Source organism: Neoarius graeffei, chromosome 9 (genome assembly GCF_027579695.1).
Source record: "Neoarius graeffei isolate fNeoGra1 chromosome 9, fNeoGra1.pri, whole genome shotgun sequence".
Lineage (NCBI taxonomy): Eukaryota > Metazoa > Chordata > Actinopteri > Siluriformes > Ariidae > Neoarius > Neoarius graeffei.
This window is the reverse complement of record NC_083577.1, coordinates 78,775,722-78,796,583: the sequence shown is the minus strand read 5'-3', so window position 1 is coordinate 78,796,583 and position 20,862 is coordinate 78,775,722. Positions and strand designations below refer to the sequence as shown.

At 44.8% G+C, this 20,862-nt stretch overlaps 1 protein-coding gene across 2 annotated transcripts; it reads right to left on the bottom strand.

Moving 5' to 3' along the window:
* Window positions 1-12,078: 12,078 nt before the first annotated feature.
* dap1b (death associated protein 1b) lies at window positions 12,079-20,393 on the bottom strand. 2 transcript variants are annotated; one of them, XM_060930339.1, is made up of 4 exons: window positions 20,227-20,393; window positions 14,750-14,837; window positions 14,360-14,459; window positions 12,079-12,530 (listed from the first exon to the last, which is right to left on the bottom strand). In XM_060930339.1, the coding sequence occupies exons 1-4, from the start codon at window positions 20,291-20,293 to the stop codon at window positions 12,414-12,416; spliced, it is 372 nt and encodes a 123-aa protein (XP_060786322.1). In that variant the 5' UTR covers window positions 20,294-20,393; the 3' UTR covers window positions 12,079-12,413. The 2 variants fall into 2 exon arrangements, with proteins under 2 accessions (XP_060786322.1, XP_060786323.1); XM_060930340.1 differs by having other exon boundaries at window positions 14,360-14,423; window positions 20,227-20,387.
* Between the last annotated feature and the right edge of the window lie 469 nt (window positions 20,394-20,862).

Here is a 20,862-nt window from a genome sequence, read left to right as displayed (position 1 = left end):
AACTCAGGGGTATAAATAGACAAACTAATTAAGGACACAGGTGAAGATAATTAGGCAATTAACACAAACACAAGACACAGGAACAGTGGCGGCCTCTAGAGGCCAAAATAAACACGACATGAAAAGGAAATAACAGCGGCCTCTAGAGGCCAAAACAGTCCTAGTCCTAACAGGACCCCCCCCTCTAGGAGCGTCTCCTGACGTTCCCAGGGCGATCCGGATGGGCTGAATGGAAGTCCCGACATAGTTCTTTATCAAGGACATCCCGAGCAGGAACCCAGCAGCGCTCCTCAGGACCATAGCCCTCCCAGTCCACCAGATATTGCAACCCGCCGCGGACCCGGCGGGAGTCAAGCAGGCGATTCACAGTGAACACAGTCTGCCCCTGGAAGATGCGGGGGGGTGGGGGGTTCCTAGGGGCAGGGGCATACGTAGACGTCAGTACGGGCCGTAACAGGGAAACATGGAAAGTGGGGTTGATCCTCAGAGTCCGGGGCAACTGGAGCCGGTAGGAGACAGGGTTCACCCTGCGCACCACCTTGAAGGGGCCAATGTAGCGAGGAGCAAGCTTGCGGTTCTCCACCCGCAGTGGAAGGTCCTTAGTGGACAGCCAAACACGCTGCCCAGGGCGGAAAGCGTGTGCAGGTCTTCTATGGCGGTTGGCCTGAGTCTGGTTGGTTCTGGAGGTCTGTATGAGGGTCTTCCTGACCTTGCTCCAGGTCTTGCGACACCGTCTCACATATTGGTTGACCGAGGGCACCCCCGCGTCCTCCTCCTGGTCCGGGAACAGAGGTGGCTGGAACCCGAATTGGCACTGGAATGGCGACAGCTTGGTGGCCGATGACTGCAGGGTGTTGTGGGCGTACTCCGCCCATGGCAGCCAGGTGCTCCACGATGTCGGGTTATCCATAGCCAGGCCTCGCAGGGTGGTTTCCAGGTCCTGGTTGAGCCTCTCCGTCTGACCATTGGACTGTGGGTGAAACCCAGAGGAGAGGCTGGCAGTGGCTCCGATGACCTTGCAGAACCCGTGCCACACTCGGGAGGAGAACTGGGGCCCTCGGTCTGAGACGATGTCCTGTGGAAGACCAAAGACTCGGAAGACATGATTAAACAAAAGTTTCGCAGTTTCAAGAGCAGAGGGGAGTTTGCACAGTGGTATGAAGCGGCAGGCCTTGGAGAATCTGTCAACTAAGACCAAAATGACCGTGTTACCTTGTGACTCAGGGAGACCCGTGATAAAGTCGACTGCCACGTGGGACCAGGGACGCCGGGGAATGGTCAGAGGATGCAGGAGACCCTGGGGACGCTGTCGTGGGTTCTTGGTTCTGGTGCAAACCTCACAGGACAGGACAAATGACCTTACTTCCTTCTCCATGTTAGGCCACCAGAAGCGTCTTTTCAGGAAGTCCAGGGTCCTCCGAGCTCCCGGGTGGGCGGTGAGAGGGGAAGAGTGACCCCACTGGAGAACCTTGGCCCGGGCTTGATGTGGGACGTACAAGAGGCCTGGTGGCCCCGTCCCAGGACCGGGGTCCTGGCGTTGGGCTCGTCGGACAGCCTCCTCAATACCCCAGCGGACAGGGGCCACAATCCGGGACACAGGGATAATAGGCCCGACTTCATTCTCCCTGTTAGTGGCAGAGAACAGTCTGGACAGTGCGTCAGGTTTGGTGTTCTTGGAGCCGGGGCGGTATGAGAGGGTGAAGTCAAACCGACTGAAAAACAGGGCCCACCTAGCCTGTCGAGGGTTCAGTCTCTTGGCTTGCTGGAGGTACTCCAGGTTCTTGTGGTCAGTCCAAACCAGGAATGGATGTTGTGCTCCCTCCAGCCAGTGCCTCCACTCCTCAAGGGCCAGTTTGACCGCTAGCAGTTCTCGATCCCCCACATCGTACCGGGACTCAGCAGGACTCAGGCGGTGGGAGAAGTAAGCGCAGGGGTGCAGCTTTCCTTCCGAACGTTGAGAGAGCACCGCGCCGACACCACTGTCCGAGGCGTCCACCTCCACGATGAATGGTTGGGAGGTGTCCGGGAGAACCAGAATGGGTGCCGTGCAGAAGCGGTCCTTGAGGTCTTTGAACGCCTTTTCTGCCTGAGGAGACCAGCCATAAGATCCACCTGTCCCTTTGGTGAGGTCTGACATGGGTGCTGCCACAGAACTGAAGTTCCTGATGAACTTGCGGTAGAAGTTAGCGAATCCTAAGAACCGCTGAACCTCCTTAACGGACTTGGGAGTAGGCCAATCCCGGACGGCCAGGGTCTTGGCAGGGTCCATTTGGAGTTGGCCTGTCCGTACAATAAATCCCAGAAAGGAGACCTCGGGAACATGAAATTCGCATTTCTGGGCCTTGGCGAACAGATTGTTCTGTAGCAGCCTCTGGAGAACCTGGCGGACATGGTGGCGGTGCTCCTGCACGGTCTTGGAAAAGATAAGGATGTCGTCGAGGTAGACAAAAACGTATAGGTTAATCATGTCCCTTAAGACGTCGTTGATTAGGGCCTGAAAAACAGCTGGTGCGTTGGTGAGTCCGAAGGGCATCACCTGGTATTCGTAGTGCCCAGACGGGGTGTTAAAGGCAGTCTTCCACTCGTCTCCCTGTCGGATACGGATGAGGTGGTATGCGTTCCGTAGGTCCAACTTGGTGAAGACGGTGGCGCCTTGGAGCAGGTCGAAAGCTGTGGACATCAGCGGAAGGGGATATCGGTTGCGCACAGTGATCTTATTCAGGCCCCTGTAATCAATACATGGTCGGAGCCCCCCATCCTTCTTGCCGACAAAGAAGAAGCCGGCTCCAGCAGGTGAAGTGGAGGGTCGAATAAACCCAGAGACCAGGGCATCTTTGAGGTATTCCTCCATGGCCTTGCGTTCTGGCTGAGAGAGTGAAAACAGTCTGCCACGAGGAGGGGTAGTCCCAGGGAGCAAGTCGATGGCACAGTCGTAGGCCCGGTGCGGAGGAAGAACGGCGGCCCTGCTCTTGCTGAATACCTCCTTGAGATCCCAGTACTCTGTGGGAACTTGAGATAACTCGGTGAGATCAGGGGGCTCGGCAGGAGACACAGGAGAGCTAGAGAGCAGACAAGAGGCATGGCATGCAGGGCCCCATTCCACAACCTGGCTTGTTACCCAGTCTATGCGAGGGTTGTGGCGAGTAAGCCAAGGAAGGCCTAGAATAACTGGGAACTCAGGTGAAGGAATCAGGTGCAGGGATATTTCTTCCTTGTGACCTTGAGACTGGAGGAAAACTGGAGAAGTAACTTGGGTGACTCTTCCATCACCTAACGCTTGGCCATCGAGGGCAGACACAGACAGTGGGACTTCAAGAGGTGCAGTCGGAATATTGATGCTTTGGGCGAAGTGAATATCCATAAAGTTCCCAGCCGCCCCTGAGTCTATCAAAGCTTGACAAGAGTGGACAGACTCACCCCAGGAGATGGAGACCGGGATGTAGATTCCTTGGCCAGGGAGTCCGGGAGAGAGGGTAGGCCCCGTCACAACCCTCCCTCGGCTGGACGGGGCGGTCCTTTTCCCAAGAGTTCGGGACATGATGCTCGGAAGTGACCAGGCTTGCCACAGTAGATGCAGCACTTGTCCCTCCTTCTGCGCTCCCTCTCAGATGCGGAGAGGCGAGTACGACCCACTTGCATGGGTTCTGGACAGTCACTGAAGGAGGTAGACGGTCTCCAGGTAGAGGTAGGGAGGCTGGGGGGGCTCAAGGCTTGGTGGCGTTCTCTCATCCTGTTGTCCAGACGAATAGCATGTGAGATGAGGGTTTCGAGGTCACTTGGGCATCCAATAGAGGCCAGACCGTCCTTGATGGGGTCAGACAGACCATGGTGGAAGGCTGACACCAGGGCAGTCTCGTTCCATCCACTTACTGCTGCGAGTGTTCGGAACGAGATGGCGTAATCTGCGACGCTTCCTCCTTGCCGGATGGACATGAGCTTTCGGGCTGCGTCGGTACTGATGTCTGCCTGATCGAAGACCCGAAGCATCTCTTCAGAAAACAGCTGGAAATCAAAGCACTCAGGTCCCTGTCTTTGCCAGATAGCAGTAGCCCAGGCTCGCGCCTTACCAGCTAATAAGGTGATCACAAAGGCAATCTTGCGGCGATCCGTAGTGTAGGTGGTAGGCTGAAGCTCAAAGGTGAGTTGACACTGGGTAAGGAACTCTCGGCACTCACTGTGCTTGCCGTCATACCTCTGTGGTGCAGGAAGGCTGGGTTCGCGAGGTGAAGAAGGCAGCATTGCAGGAGGCACTGGAGCAGGAGTGGGAGCTGGATCAGGAGCAGGAACTGGATCAGGAGCAGGAGATGCAGGCAGAGATGTCAGCTGTGCCAGGGTTTTCCCAATTTGCTGAAGCAGTTCCTCGTGGCGAGCGAGGGCCTCACGTTGGCTGGTGAGCGTACGTCCATGAGCGTCCATGGTCGCTCCGAAGCGTGTCAAAGCTGCCATAATTCCCTGAAGGTTGGCCGGGTAGACAGTTGAAGCAGCCTCTGCTGAGTCGGTCATGACGGAGTCTTTCTGTTAGGGTTTTGCTGGGATTCGAACCTGGTTCGTTGGTGTGATAATCCAGCAAACCCCCACTAGGCCACCAGGGGGATGACTCAAATGCAGAGGCGTGAGGCGGAAGTAGAAAAAGAATCAAAAGGTTTATTTAAACTATATACACTATATACAGGGCAAAACAAAAGACAAAAAAAAACCAAAGAGTATAATCCAAAAGAAAAGCAAAGTGCAAAAATTCAAAAGCTAAGAAGATCAAAAAACACAGTACAAAGGAAACTGGAGATAAACATAACAGCACAAAGACTCCGTGACAAGAGGACTGAACTCAGGGGTATAAATAGACAAACTAATTAAGGACACAGGTGAAGATAATTAGGCAATTAACACAAACACAAGACACAGGAACAGTGGCGGCCTCTAGAGGCCAAAATAAACACGACATGAAAAGGAAATAACAGCGGCCTCTAGAGGCCAAAACAGTCCTAGTCCTAACACATGGAAGGATGCAGACATAAGAACGGATGACACTGCACTCCATTGAAGTGTCAGTGGTTTCAGGCTCAATTCACACACTCAATGGGGTTCTTTAGTGCATTGAGTTGTATAATATGATGGCTGGAGCAAAGTCAGGATATTTCATTCAGCCAGCTGAATAACTGAATAATCTTCATTTCCTTGTGTACTTTCAATGGCATGTCTGGATCACCTTTAATGTGCAGACCATACTACTCCCACAATCCCATACCCCAACACACACACAAATCAGAAAAAGTTGGGACAGTATGTTGAAATTGACATTAAAACAGAAAATATTTAAATAAACCTTGATCTGTACTGCACTCAACACAATACAACAGCACATTATAATGAGGATGGGTTCCCTTTTGAGTCTGGTTCCTCTCGAGGTTTCTTCCTCATGTCGTCTGGGGGAGCTTTTCCTTGCCACCGTCGCCACAGGCTTGCTCATTGGGGATAGATTAGGGACAAAATTAGCTCATGTTTTAAGTCGTTCAAATTCTGTAAAGCTGCTTTGCGACAATGTTTATTGTTAAAAGTGCTATACAAATAAACTTGACATTATTGGCTTTACATCATGATTCCCCCCCCCCCCCCCCCCCCCCAAAAAAAAAAAAAAAAATAAACATTTCAATTTTGATTCTTCTACCACATTTCAAAAAAAGTTGGGACAGTAAAGCATTTGCCACTTTACAATGTTGCCATACCTTCTCACAACACTTAAGATGTTTAGGAACTGAAATCACCAAGTAATGAAGTGTTTCAGTTGTTATTTTGTCCCATTCTTCCTGCAAACAGATCCTAAAGTGTGAAACAGTACAGGGCCATCGCTGTCATTTTTCATTTCAAAATTCACTACACATTCTCCATTGGGGATAGAACGGACAGGCACCCTCTTCTTCCACAGCCCTGCCTTTGTAACGTGTGCAGAATGTGGTTTTGCATTGTTTTGTTGAAATATCCCTGGAAAAGATGTCGTCTTGCAGGCAGCATCTATTGCTCCAAAACCTCAGTGTACTTTTCTGCATTACAGTTTTTCTCAAATGCTAAAACACATTTCACAAATGTTTCCTCTATGTTCCCCAATGTCTAAACACAACACCCTTTTCTAAAGCTACATAAACACAACCACACCTTCTCACTTCAAAACTAAAACTTTCACACCAAAAGAGCAGCTTGAAGCTTTCAAAAATGTAAAAACTATACACATCATTACACACTACAGCAAAACAATTGAAAACACAATGCTCAATTTGTGAGAAGGTTCTTTGTTTCATAACTGCCAATGCATATTTTTTGAAACTTTACAGTAACGGATCTTAGATCTCTGTAGAGGATTAGGCATTTAGATTTGTGAGTTTCATATGAAGAGTATAAATCTATAGAAAATACTGCATGTACACTACTGTAACACAACTCAATGCAAAAACAGAATCTATTGCACACAACAGTACTCTTGAAAACATGTTCAGGGTGTGAAGTTTGTTTATTTACTTTATTCACACCACACACACACCACAATCACTGTGCAGCATCATGTCGCTGAGCTGCATCGGGCCACATCACCTCATCCACATCGCAGGCTATATTCTCTCTTGCCAGGCACCACGGGAAAAACGCCCTGGAATGACGCATCCATCCTTGGAAGGCCTCCACTGGGATGTCACCACAGGCCAGCTCCATTGCCCTTAGGAGGTTCTCTCTAGTGTATGGTTGTCTGTCATAAACCTTCCATCTCCACGATGAGAAGAACTCCTCTATAGGGTTCAGGAAAGGGGAGTAGGGTGGCAGACAGACGTTTAAAAACTGGTTACTGTTGGTGGTGAACCACTCTCTGATTTGGTTTGTTCTGTGGAAGCGGACATTGTCCCAAATGATCACATAAATGGGATGTGCGGGCCCGGATGGTGTTGTTGGCGGTCCAGGAGGATGTCTCTTAGCTCCTCTAGGAAGGTGAGGAGACATTGGTAAGACCCAAGGACAGCATGCCGGTGGACAAGCCCCTCCGAACCCATGGCCGCACAAAGAGTACAAAGAAACATGTGTTGTCAATTGACATGTTTTACAATAACAATTGATTTGAAACCAATAGACTACTTTCACAGGCTTGTAAAACTGTATTGTGACAAAGAAAGCAATAGAGTACAATACCTGTTGTGTTGTCTGAATGCCCTGATAATGGTGGCCACGGTGAACCTACTCAGGTTTGGACAGACTCTTAGTCCTGCTTCAGCCATTGTCATGCCATGGACAATGACATGGTCAATGACTGTTGCTCGCATCTCGTCCGTAATGATGGTGCGAGGTTGTCTTGCTCTTCCTCCTGGACCTTGTCCTCTCCCTCCTGGACCTTCTCCTCTCCCTCCTGGACCTTGTCCTCTCCCTTGTTGGCCTCCTCCTCTTCCTCGTTGGCCTGCACCTCTTCCTCCTCTGATTTGAACTCCACTTCCTCGTTGGCCTGCTCCTCTTCTTCCATGGCCAGCTCTTCTCCCTCCTCTGACTCGAATTCCTCTTCCCCTGACTCTGCCTTCATCCATTGTGTTTGTTTGGAATCTTCAGCAAACTGTGCACTCTGAACTTGCTTTTATACATGTGGTCACAGCATTAGCAACAAGTGTCTTCAATTTTGAGTCGTTGTGTGTAATTAATGACGCCAGGTGTGTTCATTGTGTTCAAATATTGCTGACTGTGGCAAGCATTTTGCATCACATGAGCTTTCATTTGAGAATATGAGCAGAGTTCTTTTGCAACTTGTGTTTTAGCAAGGAAAAATGTGTTTAGATTTATGAGAACGGAGGATTGTGTTTTGTGAATTGTGTCTTCATGTGAAATGTGTTTATGATATTGGCAAATGATGGCTAGATTTAGTAAATGTGTTTAGACAACTGGTCATTTGGTTTAGAGGATTGGCTTTTGTGTTTTAGCATTTGAGAAAAACTGTAATGCTGCCATTACAGAAGTTACCTTTGGCAAGGGCACTGACACAATCCCATACCATGACACGCCCTGGCTTTTGGACCTGTTCCTGGTAACAGTCTAGATAGTTCTCTTTCTTTGGTCCAGTGCACATGGCGTCCATTTCTTTCAAAAAAGACCTGGGGCCTCATGTACAAAGACCTGCGTGGATTTCCCACTAAATATGTGCGCACGTCAAAATCGGGAAATTTGCGTACGACCAAAAAAATCCAGATGTATCAATCAGTGCGTATGAAGGTTTCCACGCACTCTCCTGTTGTACATCCCAATCAACATGGAATTCGGCGCACATGCACGAGCCCCGTTCCCCGCCCAGTCTCCTCCCTCAATTTTTCCACACTGAATATGTTAATTAGTATAAATAGACCTGCAGTAAGGCCCGCGTTAGGTAAAAGACATGGCAACTTTTACTAACGCGTTAATGTTAATTAAATGTTAGAAATCTCGCATTAATCAAATTAATATTTAACATTTATTATTAACATTTAACATTAACATTTATTTGCGTTAATCCCTGCCTTTAGCACAGTGTAATAGAATTCACATGCATCACTTAATTGTTCTGTCACCTCCAATTAAAGTGATGTTCAAAGTGTATGCTATGAGACATGCAACGGTCACTGATTGTATGCCACTGAATGTGAATGTAGCCTATACCAAGATAACGGTATGATTCGCATCGTCCGCAGTGCCTGCGCCACAATGAGTGTCTATTTGAGTTACATGGGTTTTGAAAACAAAAAAACACCTTTAGTGCTCTAATGTGTACATTTTTTCGGGGACACCCTGTATTTGAGGAAATGTCTTCCTCTCTTAGTAGGCCCAATATTCCTAGCCACATGTAACCAGAAATAAAACATGTGCACATATTTTCCACAATAGGATTTTAATGACAAATGTATTCTAGCAGGGTGCTAGGGAACAACAGGAGGCCCCCAGTCCATCCCACCCGAGCAGGAAGAGGACCCCCAGCCGAGCGGATCCAGCGTCACTGTCACCTGCCCCCCTTCTCCACCGCCTACCCCTGTTGCCGGGTCCACAGGCCGGGTGCTGACGCACGCGGTCCTTGAGTCGCAGGGGGAAATTTTAAAGGGGATAGAGGCGATTAACGACAACCTCGAGGGAATCCGCGAGGAATTGAAGGAACTGAATAACACATTAAAAGAATATCTTAAAAAATGAATGGTGTCCCGTCTGTCCTTACCTTTTCATATTGTGGCTATTAAGCGCTGCCGGGTTTGTATGCCATGTCGCTGTGGCACCTCGTTGTGAGGCCCAGGGTCTGGGTCCTCCAGCAGGTCTCGCTCCATTATTGGCACGCCGTGCCGCTGCGCCACATTGTGTAACACGCCACACACCGCGGTTGTGTCTGATTTGTACGCACTTGGAAATCGTTTCATATATTGATCTTGGTAATTATGTGATAAGGCTACCCCACGCAACATCAACTAATAATATTTCAGTCTGACACCTCGCGGCAAATGCGCGAGGAAGATCTATTAAGCTAGCTGCAATGCATGGTCCTGCATGTGCATTCTTTAATTTAATTAATTAACCAATAGTCAATGGGAATAATATCGAAATGATATTGCTGGGGTTTCTCATTTCCCGTAATTACAATATGGAAGGGATGGTTGATGGATCTGTTGGCATTTACCCAACAGTCTCGCATTATGTGTCTCGACAATGTCGTATGACTGACATACATTTCAATTCACGCATCCTGATGTTCCGATGCATTTTTGGATGCCTCTTATCGCCATGTCATGACTCTTGACCAAGTAGGCCTAAATGTAGTTGCGTTGCTCTGCCTCTAAGTGTCGCCAAGTACCAAGATGCACCAGAAATGTGCGTACGCCAGCCATGAGGTTTGCGTAGAGTACCGCACTTTTCCACGCCAAGTCAATCTTTGTACATACGAATGTTTGCGCAGAAAGTGACGTACGTAGCTTTTTTGTGCGTACGCAAGCTTTGTACATGAGGCCCCTGGAATACTGATTCGTCTGACCACAATACACATTTTTACTGTGTGATGGTCCATCCCAGATGCCTCCAAGCCCAGAGAAATCAACAGCCCTTCTGGACACCGTTAACATAAGGCTTCCTTTTTGTACAATAGTTTTAACTGGCATTTGTGGATGTAACTCTGTATTGTAGAGCTTGACAAAAGGTTTGCCAAAGTAATCGCAAGCCCATGTGGTTATACCAGCTATAGATGAATGATAGTTCTTGATGCAGTGCTGTCCGAGGGATCAGAGACCACGGGTGTTCAACTTAGGCTTGTGCCCTTGCCCTTTATGCACCAAAATTCCTCCAGATTCCTTGAATCATGTATTGATATTATGCACCATAGAGGGTGAAATATCCAAATCCCTTCATGTCTTTCTTTGAGGAACATTAAAACACTTCAATAATTTTCCTCACACATTTGTTGACAAACTGGAAAGCCTTAGTCCATCTTTGTTCCTCAAAGACTCGGCCTTTCCTGGATACTGATTTTGTCCCAAATCATTAATACAAATCAATCACCTGTTTCCAGAGATGGACAGTAACAAAGTACAGTTACTTGAGTACTGTACTTAAGTACGCGTTTTGAGTATCTGTACTTTTTTTTTTAAACTTATGACTAACTAAACTACATTTGAAAGACAAATATTGTCCTTTTTACTCCACTACATTTCTATCAAAGTCCTCGTTACTTGTTACTACGAAACAGCTTTGAAAGTTGATGTTTTTTCTTTTCTAAAATGTGATTTTTTTTTTCCGCTGGTGACACTGAGACAGCTGATTAGTAATAACTAGGGTCACATCACGTCCATAAACTGTATAAAATCAATTTCAATTATTTCTCAGCAGTATTATATAAACACGATCATGGAAGAAGTCGGTTCTTCTGGGGAACATACGCACCTATGGCCATACCTAGAACCTGTGTTTTAGTTTTCTGAAAGGATTAAAGATTCATTTCGAAAATGAACCACATCAAGGCCAACAAAAACTTGCCGTCCAACCTGCAGAAGAATACCGAGGTATGTAAATGTTTTATTCCAAGAGAAAGCTTGCAATGAAGTTGTCTGTGCATTTAGAGCTAGCGGTAACGTTGCATTAGATATGCAGTCTGGTGAGTCAAATGACTTTCTATGGATTTTCCCGCCAAGTTGCCATAGTCTTGTCCATGGCTAACGTTTACACATAGCTAGTTAACTTGGACACTGTTAGTTAGAATGTAAAAATGGAGTTATGCTAACGTGAATAACGTTAACTTATCTAAAGTCCCTTCAGAAATATGTTTTAGCATAATCTTGCCAAACAAGCAATGTAGAAATCTCTCTTTTCTAGTAACGTTAGCTACCCAATATGGTTTTGAAAAGAGTTTGCTAGCATGTCGGGTGGAGCTTCACTGACTAGCTAGCTTAATGTAAAACCACCATGATGGCACAGCATGAGTTCATTTTGTGAATTCACAAAATAATCCAGTAAGCTGTTTCAGAGGCATGAGGTATTATAAGCATTGTGGCAATAATACAACAACGTGTTGACAGAAAATGTAATTTTAATACTTAAGTATTGTTAAAAGCAAGTACTTCAGTACTTTAACTTAAGTAAAAATTTGACTATACAACGTTCACTTGCATCGGAGTAACATTTGACCAGTGGGATTTGTACTTTGACTTAAGTAATGAAGTTGGGTACTTTGTCCACCTCTGCCTGTTTCAAATCACATTATTAGCTCTGAATTGCCCCATCTAAACTTTTGGGCTGTGTTGCAGGCCTGAGACGCAGGAATGGATGTGTACTAACCAAATGAAGTTAATCAGACAAGACATGAACTATCTTGGGTTCATACTGTCTGAAATGAAATACAAGTCAAAGTAAATTTAAAAATAATTGCCTTATTTTTTCAATACCATCCCAACTGTTTCTCATTTGGGGTTGTACATGCACACACAGGTACAAATGTGCCTTTTGTGTGCCCCCCCCCCTTTTTTTTCTTTGGAGATTAACACCACAGCTTCACCATTAGAAATGAAGCAGTCAGATTTCTGGTCAAATGGAGGGAAAGAAAGAAAAAAAAAATCCCCTCACTTTTTACTAATGCAATACACATTTTATTCAAAAGGAGTAAACATGAGCTCATGCATTCTTTTCTGCAAGGTAATAAAACTGCCAGCTGGGTTTTGTCTCAGTTAAAACAGCTTACATGCATTAAACAAAAAGAATTTACACAGAGGAGTTTTGCAAAGCCGTAAGAATAGATAATCCTCTGGAAGCTTAGAAGTCATCAAGCAAGGAGTCAAGGATTTCAAACATGAAGTGCGTCAGGTCCTTGATATGCACTGTTCAGCTCAAGCACGTACACTTCCTGTTCATGCTGCACACACACCTACACATCTTGGTTATTCAGCTGTTTGTGTTTTGGCTCAACACTTGCGAGGCTGCTGAATGAAGAAGCAACGCTGCATGTGCAGCTTCTCTGTGCTCGGTCTAACCTTCCCATGCCGTACTGAAACCGGAGTCTCGGGGAAATCACGGCCCAACTGCAGAAGCAAACACATTTGTGGAGGAAGTTACACATCACTCTGTAGTGAGAGTCAACTCCAGCCACAAAACATTTTTTTTAATGCAAAAACAAATCAAAGTTAATTATTCTGAAGAATTTAGTTCACACAATTTGTCATTATTACAAATTAAGATAACAAAAAGGAGGTTAATTGGTAAATAAATACTCAATTGTTTCAAGAGTTCAAAGTTCCATGTGCTCTTTATGGTACTCAAACTTTTTTTTTTTTCATTTAAAAAAAAAAAAAAACCACAACTTTCAATTTAGCTGCAGTCTTGCCTGCATAAAGAGTTCACATGGCATGTTCATGCTATAGAGGCTTTGCACCGTCACGTGATCCCATAGCAACAGTAACTACACTGCCATGACAGGGGGAACGTTTGTAGTGCTTCATTCAGCAGAGTTGGTTGTTATTGATCAGTAAGAGAAGGTTTTGCTGCGTTTTTTGGACGTCCAAATTGTTTTGAATGAAACAAAGACATCAGATTTTTTTTTTTTTTTTTATCTACCAAAAGTAATTTATCATCAGGGGGTCGTCTAACCATAGAAGGGGAAAGAAGAAGAAGAGAGAGGGAGAAAAAAAAACCCATTCAACAGGACTTGGTGTCAAATGATTAGATAAAATTTTATTGATCCCTTTGGGCAGGTTCCCTCAGAATTAAGATTCCAGCAGCATCATTACAGGATAAACAGAGAATAGAAATAGAGAAAAACTTCTAGATAAATTAAAATGAATTAAGTATTTACATATACAAATATAAAAATAAGATATGGGGAAAGAGAGGAAGGGGGGAAAAAAAGGAAGGTGGGGCAGCAGGGGAGATATTGCACTTTATATTGCACATTGGAGAGGTCAGTAACCCTATGGTATGCTCACTTCATTTCCACAAAGGTGATTTTTTTTTTTTTTATTTCACAACTACAGCAAGGTGCTCATTCTTATCCAAAACGTGAACATGAGCAACACAGCAGCTCTGCAGAGCTGCTTTCACCAAGGTGCATTTATATTCAGGGACCCAATCATTATGGGAAACACTGGATACTGATTTGAGCGCAATCAGCGCATGCATATAAGGACACCGAGGCTTTGTGAAGTATTATCACGATCACATTTATTTCTAGCCATGTTTATGACTCCACTTTCAGTTTCACTTGTGTTTTGTTTTTGGAACTAATCACACCTGCTAATAAACGCTCTTACTGCTCTTAGACCCGTCTACCGCCGCATACCTGATAGAATACTTGCAAAGTCTCTGTGAAAACAGCATGACGATTGCGCTCAAATCAGCATCAGGCGTTTCCCATAACGACTGGGTCCCAAGCGCGCACCCGAAGGATCCCTGAATATAAACGCACCTCAGTGAAAGCAGCTCTGCAGAGCCACTGTGTTGTTTATTACTCATGTTCACTTCACTGTATAAGAATGAGCATCTTGCTGTAGTTCTAAAATTATTGTTTTTTATTCTTACCTTCGTGGAAATGAATGAGCATACCATAAGGTTTTTGACCTCTCCTTTCGACACCGAGTCCCACTGAATGCCCCCCATTCTATGTTTAGAAATCCCTTTAGTTTTTACCCTGATGATGAATTACTTTCGGCAAATAAAAAAATAAAGAAAGAAATGTTTCATTCAGAACAATTTGTACATCCAAAAACGCAGCAAAACCTTCCTATACTCATCAATAACAATTAAATCAGCTGAAACAACACTGCAAGCACTCCCCCTGTCATGGCACCCTAGTTACCGTTGCTATGGGGTCACATAACGGTGCAAAGCCTCTATAACAGGGTAAAAACAAACTGACCTTCTCTAGGGGGCCTGCTATTAGAATACCCATTTGCTGCATCCGGGAGGAGGTAGTCATAGACCTGCAACACACCACACCCACCTGGTGAAGAAATGCACTGACAGGAAAATTTTATGCATCACTAATAATGCATGCACGACCAATTTCACACAAGCTATTCCTGTTCCTACCCAGTACAAAACACATCACGTGTAACAGGATTTAAACTGTTGTGCATCAGCAAACACTTCAGCATTTCTTTACAGATTTTCACTGAAATTTCTGAAAATACACTTTGCGCAATGAAGTCTGGTGGATTGTGGGGTTTTTTTTATAAATAAATAAATAAATAAATAAATAAATAAAAGAAAGAAAGAAAGAAAGAAAGAAAGAAAGAAAGCTCTGTACTTGGGTTTATCTGCTCTCTTGCTGTCCTTCTCCAGGGTTCCATTATCCTCACTGTTTTTCTTAACAACTCGTTTTCCTCCTGCTTTTACTACAAAAGAAACATGCTGGTTACTCAAAACAGTCACAAAGTGCAATTTCATGCATCAGATCCATTTTTCCACTTGTAATGGGACAAGATTTATAAAATACTCTCCAACCACGTTTGGCTCAGCATCTGCGTTCGAATAAAATGAAGTGTTCCACTTTGTTAGTCATGCTGCACCAACTATGAAACAAGCCTTGTTGATTATTCTGCTTTAGAAAGTGTTTACTAGCATTTAAAAAAAAAAAAGGAAGATAAGATCATTTTGTGGACCTAGGGTTTGTGGCAGTCGGTAGTGGAAAAATCCACCCTGGGACCAACTCAAGGGCAGAGTTTTTCTAATTAAAAAAAGCTAGCTTGTATTGTAGAATAAACTTAACAAAAAACACCCACAAAAAAAAAAATCTTTAAAATGCACACATGATTAATTTCTCAGTTCCTGGAAAAGAGGCATGCAGGTTTTAAAACTCAGGTTTTATACCTTGAACAACTAAAACATACCTAGCACATGTACTAAATAAATAAATCCGTACAGTCATACAGTGTCGTCAACAGTTGTCCAAAAAAATGCTTAAATGCCCATGATATTCTCAAATCTAAGCAAAGACATTCATGGGTTAATTTAATAAAAAGTCATTTCTCGTAGGTCCATCCCAATAAGTTAGTGTACACAATAAAGCCAGTCTCTGAACCAGATGGGTGACTCCCTAAACACCCTGGGGCACTAGGATTGGCACAATAATCCCAGCTAAATATCTCCCTCCAGTTAACTCTTTCACAGCCAGCTACAGAACCAATAGAGCAAAAAAGGCCGACCATGTTACACACCCAAGAGTTCAATAGACGCCAAACCACAGCCAGTCAAAGGAGACACCTGTGCCATGTGCTAAAGCTGAGGATTCAACAGAATACAGGAAAGGAATCTCAGCATTGGTTTGGCTTTGTTTTTATCATGTTACATGGAGAGTCCTGCTAAGCTTTGTGAATCCATCCATCCACCCATCCATTATCCGTAACCGCTTATCCTGTGCAGGGTCGCAGACAAGCTGGAGCCTATCCCAGCTGACTATGGGCGAGATGCGGGGTACACCCTGGAAAAGTCGCCAGATCATTGCAAGGCTGAGACACAGAAAAACAACCATTCACACTCCCATTCACACCTACGGTCAATTTAGAGCCACCAATTATCCTAACCTGCATGTCTTTGGACTGTGGGGGAAACCGGAGCACCCAGAGGAAACCCATGCTGACACGGGGAGAACATGCAAACTCCACACAGAAAGGCCCCCGTCAGCCACTGGGCTCGAACCCGGAACCTTCTTGCTGTGAGGCGACAGTGCTAACCACCCAGTCTTTTGAGTTTCTGTTGATATTCAAAATCACTAAATACTGGGTGATACTGTGTCCCTTGATAATTGAAATATTAATTTGCTTTCTGAAATATTTTGATCCAACTGATTTTTAATGAAGTTCTCAGGGGTATAAAAGTTACATGCAAAAATTTAGGCAGTCGCCTTATCACGAATTTCTCCTTCCGAGTCACTATTGCAGTGCATTGACCAAGTTAAAGGATCACGAATGGAAACGATGATTTCTTTATCTGTTTTGGAAATGAAGGTTACTGGTGTATCGTTTATGTCCACCGACTTGCTATGTTTTCTCAATCTTCACCATTCAGTTCATTCATTCATGTGTGACAAATCACCGATGAGGTCATACTGCAGGGCTGGGGGTATAAAAACACCACCGTATGCTTTAATTAGTTGTTAAATTCAGCAGTCATTTCGTCCTTTTCTCATTCCTTTGATTACTGTTCTCAATAATCATTAGTAACCGACAACTAAGCAAGGTTCGTTAAGCCTTTGTTTTGTGTTGTTAACACGCATCATTAACTTGACTGCAGACTTTATTACTTATTGTTTGTCTCTGGTGGGAAGAGGAACGCATGGCTCAGTGCATCATGTAAGCAGGTGAATGACGGATGTAATTGCAGGAGGAGTGTTTATTTGCAAACAAGCAGGCAAACAGTTCAAAAACGCAAGACAAAGGCAGGGTTGTGAAACAGGCAATAGTCACACGAGGCACAAATAGAATGGCGGAGGCAAAAACGAAAGGCAGAATCCAAATACATAAAAATTCAAAACCAGAACAGCGATACATAGATATAAGGCTTGACAATGTGAGACACTAGGCACCAAGTCTGTGTGTTTAGAGTGTCCTGATAAGCACACGCTGCGATTGTGCTCTAATCCGGAACAGGTGCATAGTACTGTAAATAGTCCTAATGGCACTGCACACGTGCACGCCGCACACGCTGAACAGGAATGCATGTGGATTCGTTATAGCAGTGTGTGCATTATATATAATCTTGGTGCATATACAAGTATTATTTTCATTTTCAATGTATCCTGCTCTAATTTTACCCTCTTCAGAGGGTCTTCAGTAGGCCAAATCTACTTCTTGACGTAACGCATTCTGATATACACAACATCATAAGGCACTCAAGCAAGTTTTAACGTCAGCTCTTATCCAATTTAATTTTGGCTATGCCAGGTCCACTTGGTATTCTGGCCTTACCAAGAATTATAAGACTCGTCTTCAGGTTACGCAAAATAAAATTATTCACTTCATACTTGGTGCCTCCCCCAGGACTCCTATAGGGTATACGGAGTTCAAACAGGTCAACATGTTGCCAGTTCATCTCTGAGTCAAACAGCTAAAACTATAATCACATCCACAACATGTTATATGGTAATGCTCTGAGATATCTTACATCTTCTGTAAGTGTTCAGAATGCCCACCATAATACCCGTTCAGGTCCCATGTCCCATTTTGTTCCCTCTGTAAAGTCATTTGGCCATTCTTCATTTAGGTATGGACCCTTTTCACGCGACGTCACGATAAACGCGGCCGCCATTTTGGACATGTACTACCAGTAGTTTACCACAGCCAGCATTGAGGAACGGCAGCAAAGAAAGTGTTTATTTTCAGCAAGACTTCCATCATGCCACTATGTTGTTGTGCACCTGGATGTAGTAACCATCAACAAACAAGGCAAGGGTTATCATTTTCTCGGATCCCGGTAGATGCTGACCGACGGAGAAGATGGATAGCGGCATACCAACGCTTGTGTAGTGACCACTTTGTTGGCGGTAAGACGAATAAAATTAGCCAGAAAAGGCATTACATTGCTGTTAACATTCCATTCTAGTTTACTGTAATTATGATCTGGCAGCTATTTACACCGGATCCAGTGTAAATAGCCGCCGGAGCCAACGTCCGAGGTTCCGGAGCGCGCTCGCTCACGGCCCGGCCGGAGCCGGCGGCCGTGGAGCCAGCACGCGCTCGCTCGCGGCCCGGCCGGACATTGGCTCCAGCAGCTATTTACACTGGATCCGGTGTAAATAGCTGCCAGATCATAATTACAGTAAACTAGTAAATACAGTTTTCTGCATCTCGCTCCTTTTTCTTTTATGTTTGTCGCCTTCCTCGCATTCAAACCGATTTGAGCCAAAGTCCACTACATGTCCAAAATGGCGGTCGCGTTTACGAAGGTCACGTGACTAAAAAGGGTCCATACTGTGATCACTGCCTAGAAAGAACTACCAACCCTGTGTCTGAAATCGCTCACTACTCCCTACATAGGGAATTACTATATAGAGGCCTATATAGTGAGCTCATTGGTAAAATGAAGAAACCGCTTTCGGACACTAGTCCGTCGCGCTGGTATTTACGTCATTACTGTCGCACAATTAAAACGTGCCAGATCAGTTAGCTGGTGGGTTTTCAAAAGAATAAAATACATGCATATATTTTTGTGATAAATCCATATTATGGGCGGCACGGTGGTGTAGTGGTTAGCGCTGCCGCCTCACAGCAAGAAGGTCCGGGTTCGAGCCCCGTGGCCGACGAGGGCCTTTCTGTGTAGAGTTTGCATGTTCTCCCTGTGGGTTTCCTCCGGGTGCTCCGGTTTCCCCCACAGTCCAAAGACATGCAGGTTAGGTTAACTGGTGACTAAAAATTGACCGTAGGTGTGAATGTGAATGGTTGTCTGTGTCTATGTGTCAGCCCTGTGATGACCTGGCGACTTGTCCAGGGTGTACCCCGCCTCTCGCCCGTAGTCAGCTGGGATAGGCTCCAGCTTGCCTGCGACCCTGTAGAACAGGATAAAGCGGCTACAGATAATGAGATGAGAGCCATATTATACTGAGCACATTTCCAACATTAATCAAAGTACCTGCATCTTTCAGGTTTTTTTTTTAAATCAAGGCTGAATACCTTCTTCTTTGCCGCTGCCTTTTATTAAATCAAATTTGATACTTTTAATTTGATTTCTTTCAGCGTGACCACAATGCATGATGGGATATATTGCTTTGGTTAGTGACCATCGTTGTACACTACTTTTCACGATGCATTGTGGGATACTTTGAGTGCACTCTATAGGGTGTAAATAATCCTCACTAAGGTTTCGGAGAGCACTACAAAACGGCGTCCTCACTATATAGTGAGTAGGGAGCAATTTCGGACACAGGGCAAGTCAGTTGCAGTCCGTAAATGTTTTACATTTTATCAGCAATCGCAAAATCCTTTTATGTCGTTCTGGTCTATTTCATGCCATATTTTATTTTGTATGCCTCCTGAATTTGTTGTGTATGTGTTTTTATACCCCCTTTTTTGCCACTTGATGTACTTGGACCACAATGGAAGCAAGTGTTTGGACTTTGTGCTATCCATGTATTTTAACGTGCACTATATTTGTATTTTGTACATTATTTATTAAATAAACTCATCACAAAAACTCGATTAATATGCAAATGAATCTTATCACATCATCTAGCAGCTTGTTGACCTTTTCAGCATACATTAGCTACTTCCCCCTGAAAACAGCTGGCAACTGTGAGGGTCTGCTTATGAGGGTCTCACTCTTGTCTCCTAAAAGTGGCACCAAGTAAACTCCAGATGCACAGCTAAGGGGCAATACTGAAAGGCTGTGGTCATGAATACACAAATTCTCCAGTTATTCACTTTTCTGATGTGAGTCAGGGTACAATTAACCAGCTCTGTCTGAACATCCTGCACATGACAAATACACATCAATAACAGGTAAAGATAAATTAGGAATTTTATTATCATCATCATCACCATTATTTATTTATTTATTTATTTATTTATTTTTAAAACAGTGTATAAACTTAATTTAGTCAACCAGCCCTTAGAATAAGTTTTGGACTTTTATGGTCTACATGCAATTAATTAGACTTTAAATACAATTAACAGGACTTTAAATGCAAGACAAGCACTTTAACTGAAATGAAAGTTCCACACCTAAGCAGAACTGTCAAAGCAAACACACAGCTTTCACTCACTTCCTACACTTTAAAACATGAGATCATACCTGCAGGAGGATGGCCAGCCTTCAGTGATAAACTGCTCCTTGTCCCAGTTTTAGAAAGTTGCACCATGTTCAAGTTTTCCTACTTATACTGTACTTTAAAGAAAGACACATACACCCTCTGTCCTGCCTGCTCTGCTTTAACCTCCTGTAATGAACATAGGGGAGGGAGTGTTCATCAATGTGGAAAGCCAACAGTGTCAGAACACCCTCAAACCAGTTACTTCCTCTTCTTCTTCACCAACTGTTATGAGGTGTGGACCTCATCTCATCTCATCTCATCTCATTATCTCTAGCCACTTTATCCTGTTCTACAGGGTCGCAGGCAAGCTGGAGCCTATCCCAGCTGACTATGGGCGAAAGGCGGGGTACACCCTGGACAAGTCGCCAGGTCATCACAGGGCTGACACATAGACACAGACAACCATTCACATTCACACCTACAGTCAATTTAGAGTCACCAGTTAACCTAACCTGCATGTCTTTGGACTGTGGGGGAAACCGGAGCACCCGGAGGAAACCCATGCGGACACAGGGAGAACATGCAAACTCCACACAGAAAGGCCCTCGCCAGCCACGGGGCTCGAACCCAGACCTTCTTGCTGTGAGGCAACAGCGCTAACCACTACACCACCGTGC

Coding starts and splice junctions, on each gene's coding strand:
- dap1b (XM_060930339.1), bottom strand. CDS start 20,293: ATGGTGCAACTTTCTAAAACTGGGACAAGGAGCAGTTTATCACTGAAG. Junction 14,838..20,226: donor GGCTGGCCATCCTCCTGCAG/GTATGATCTCAT, acceptor TTTCTTTTGTAG/TAAAAGCAGGAGGAAAACGA. Junction 14,460..14,749: donor AAGAGAGCAGATAAACCCAA/GTACAGAGCTTT, acceptor TTTTCCTGTCAG/TGCATTTCTTCACCAGGTGG.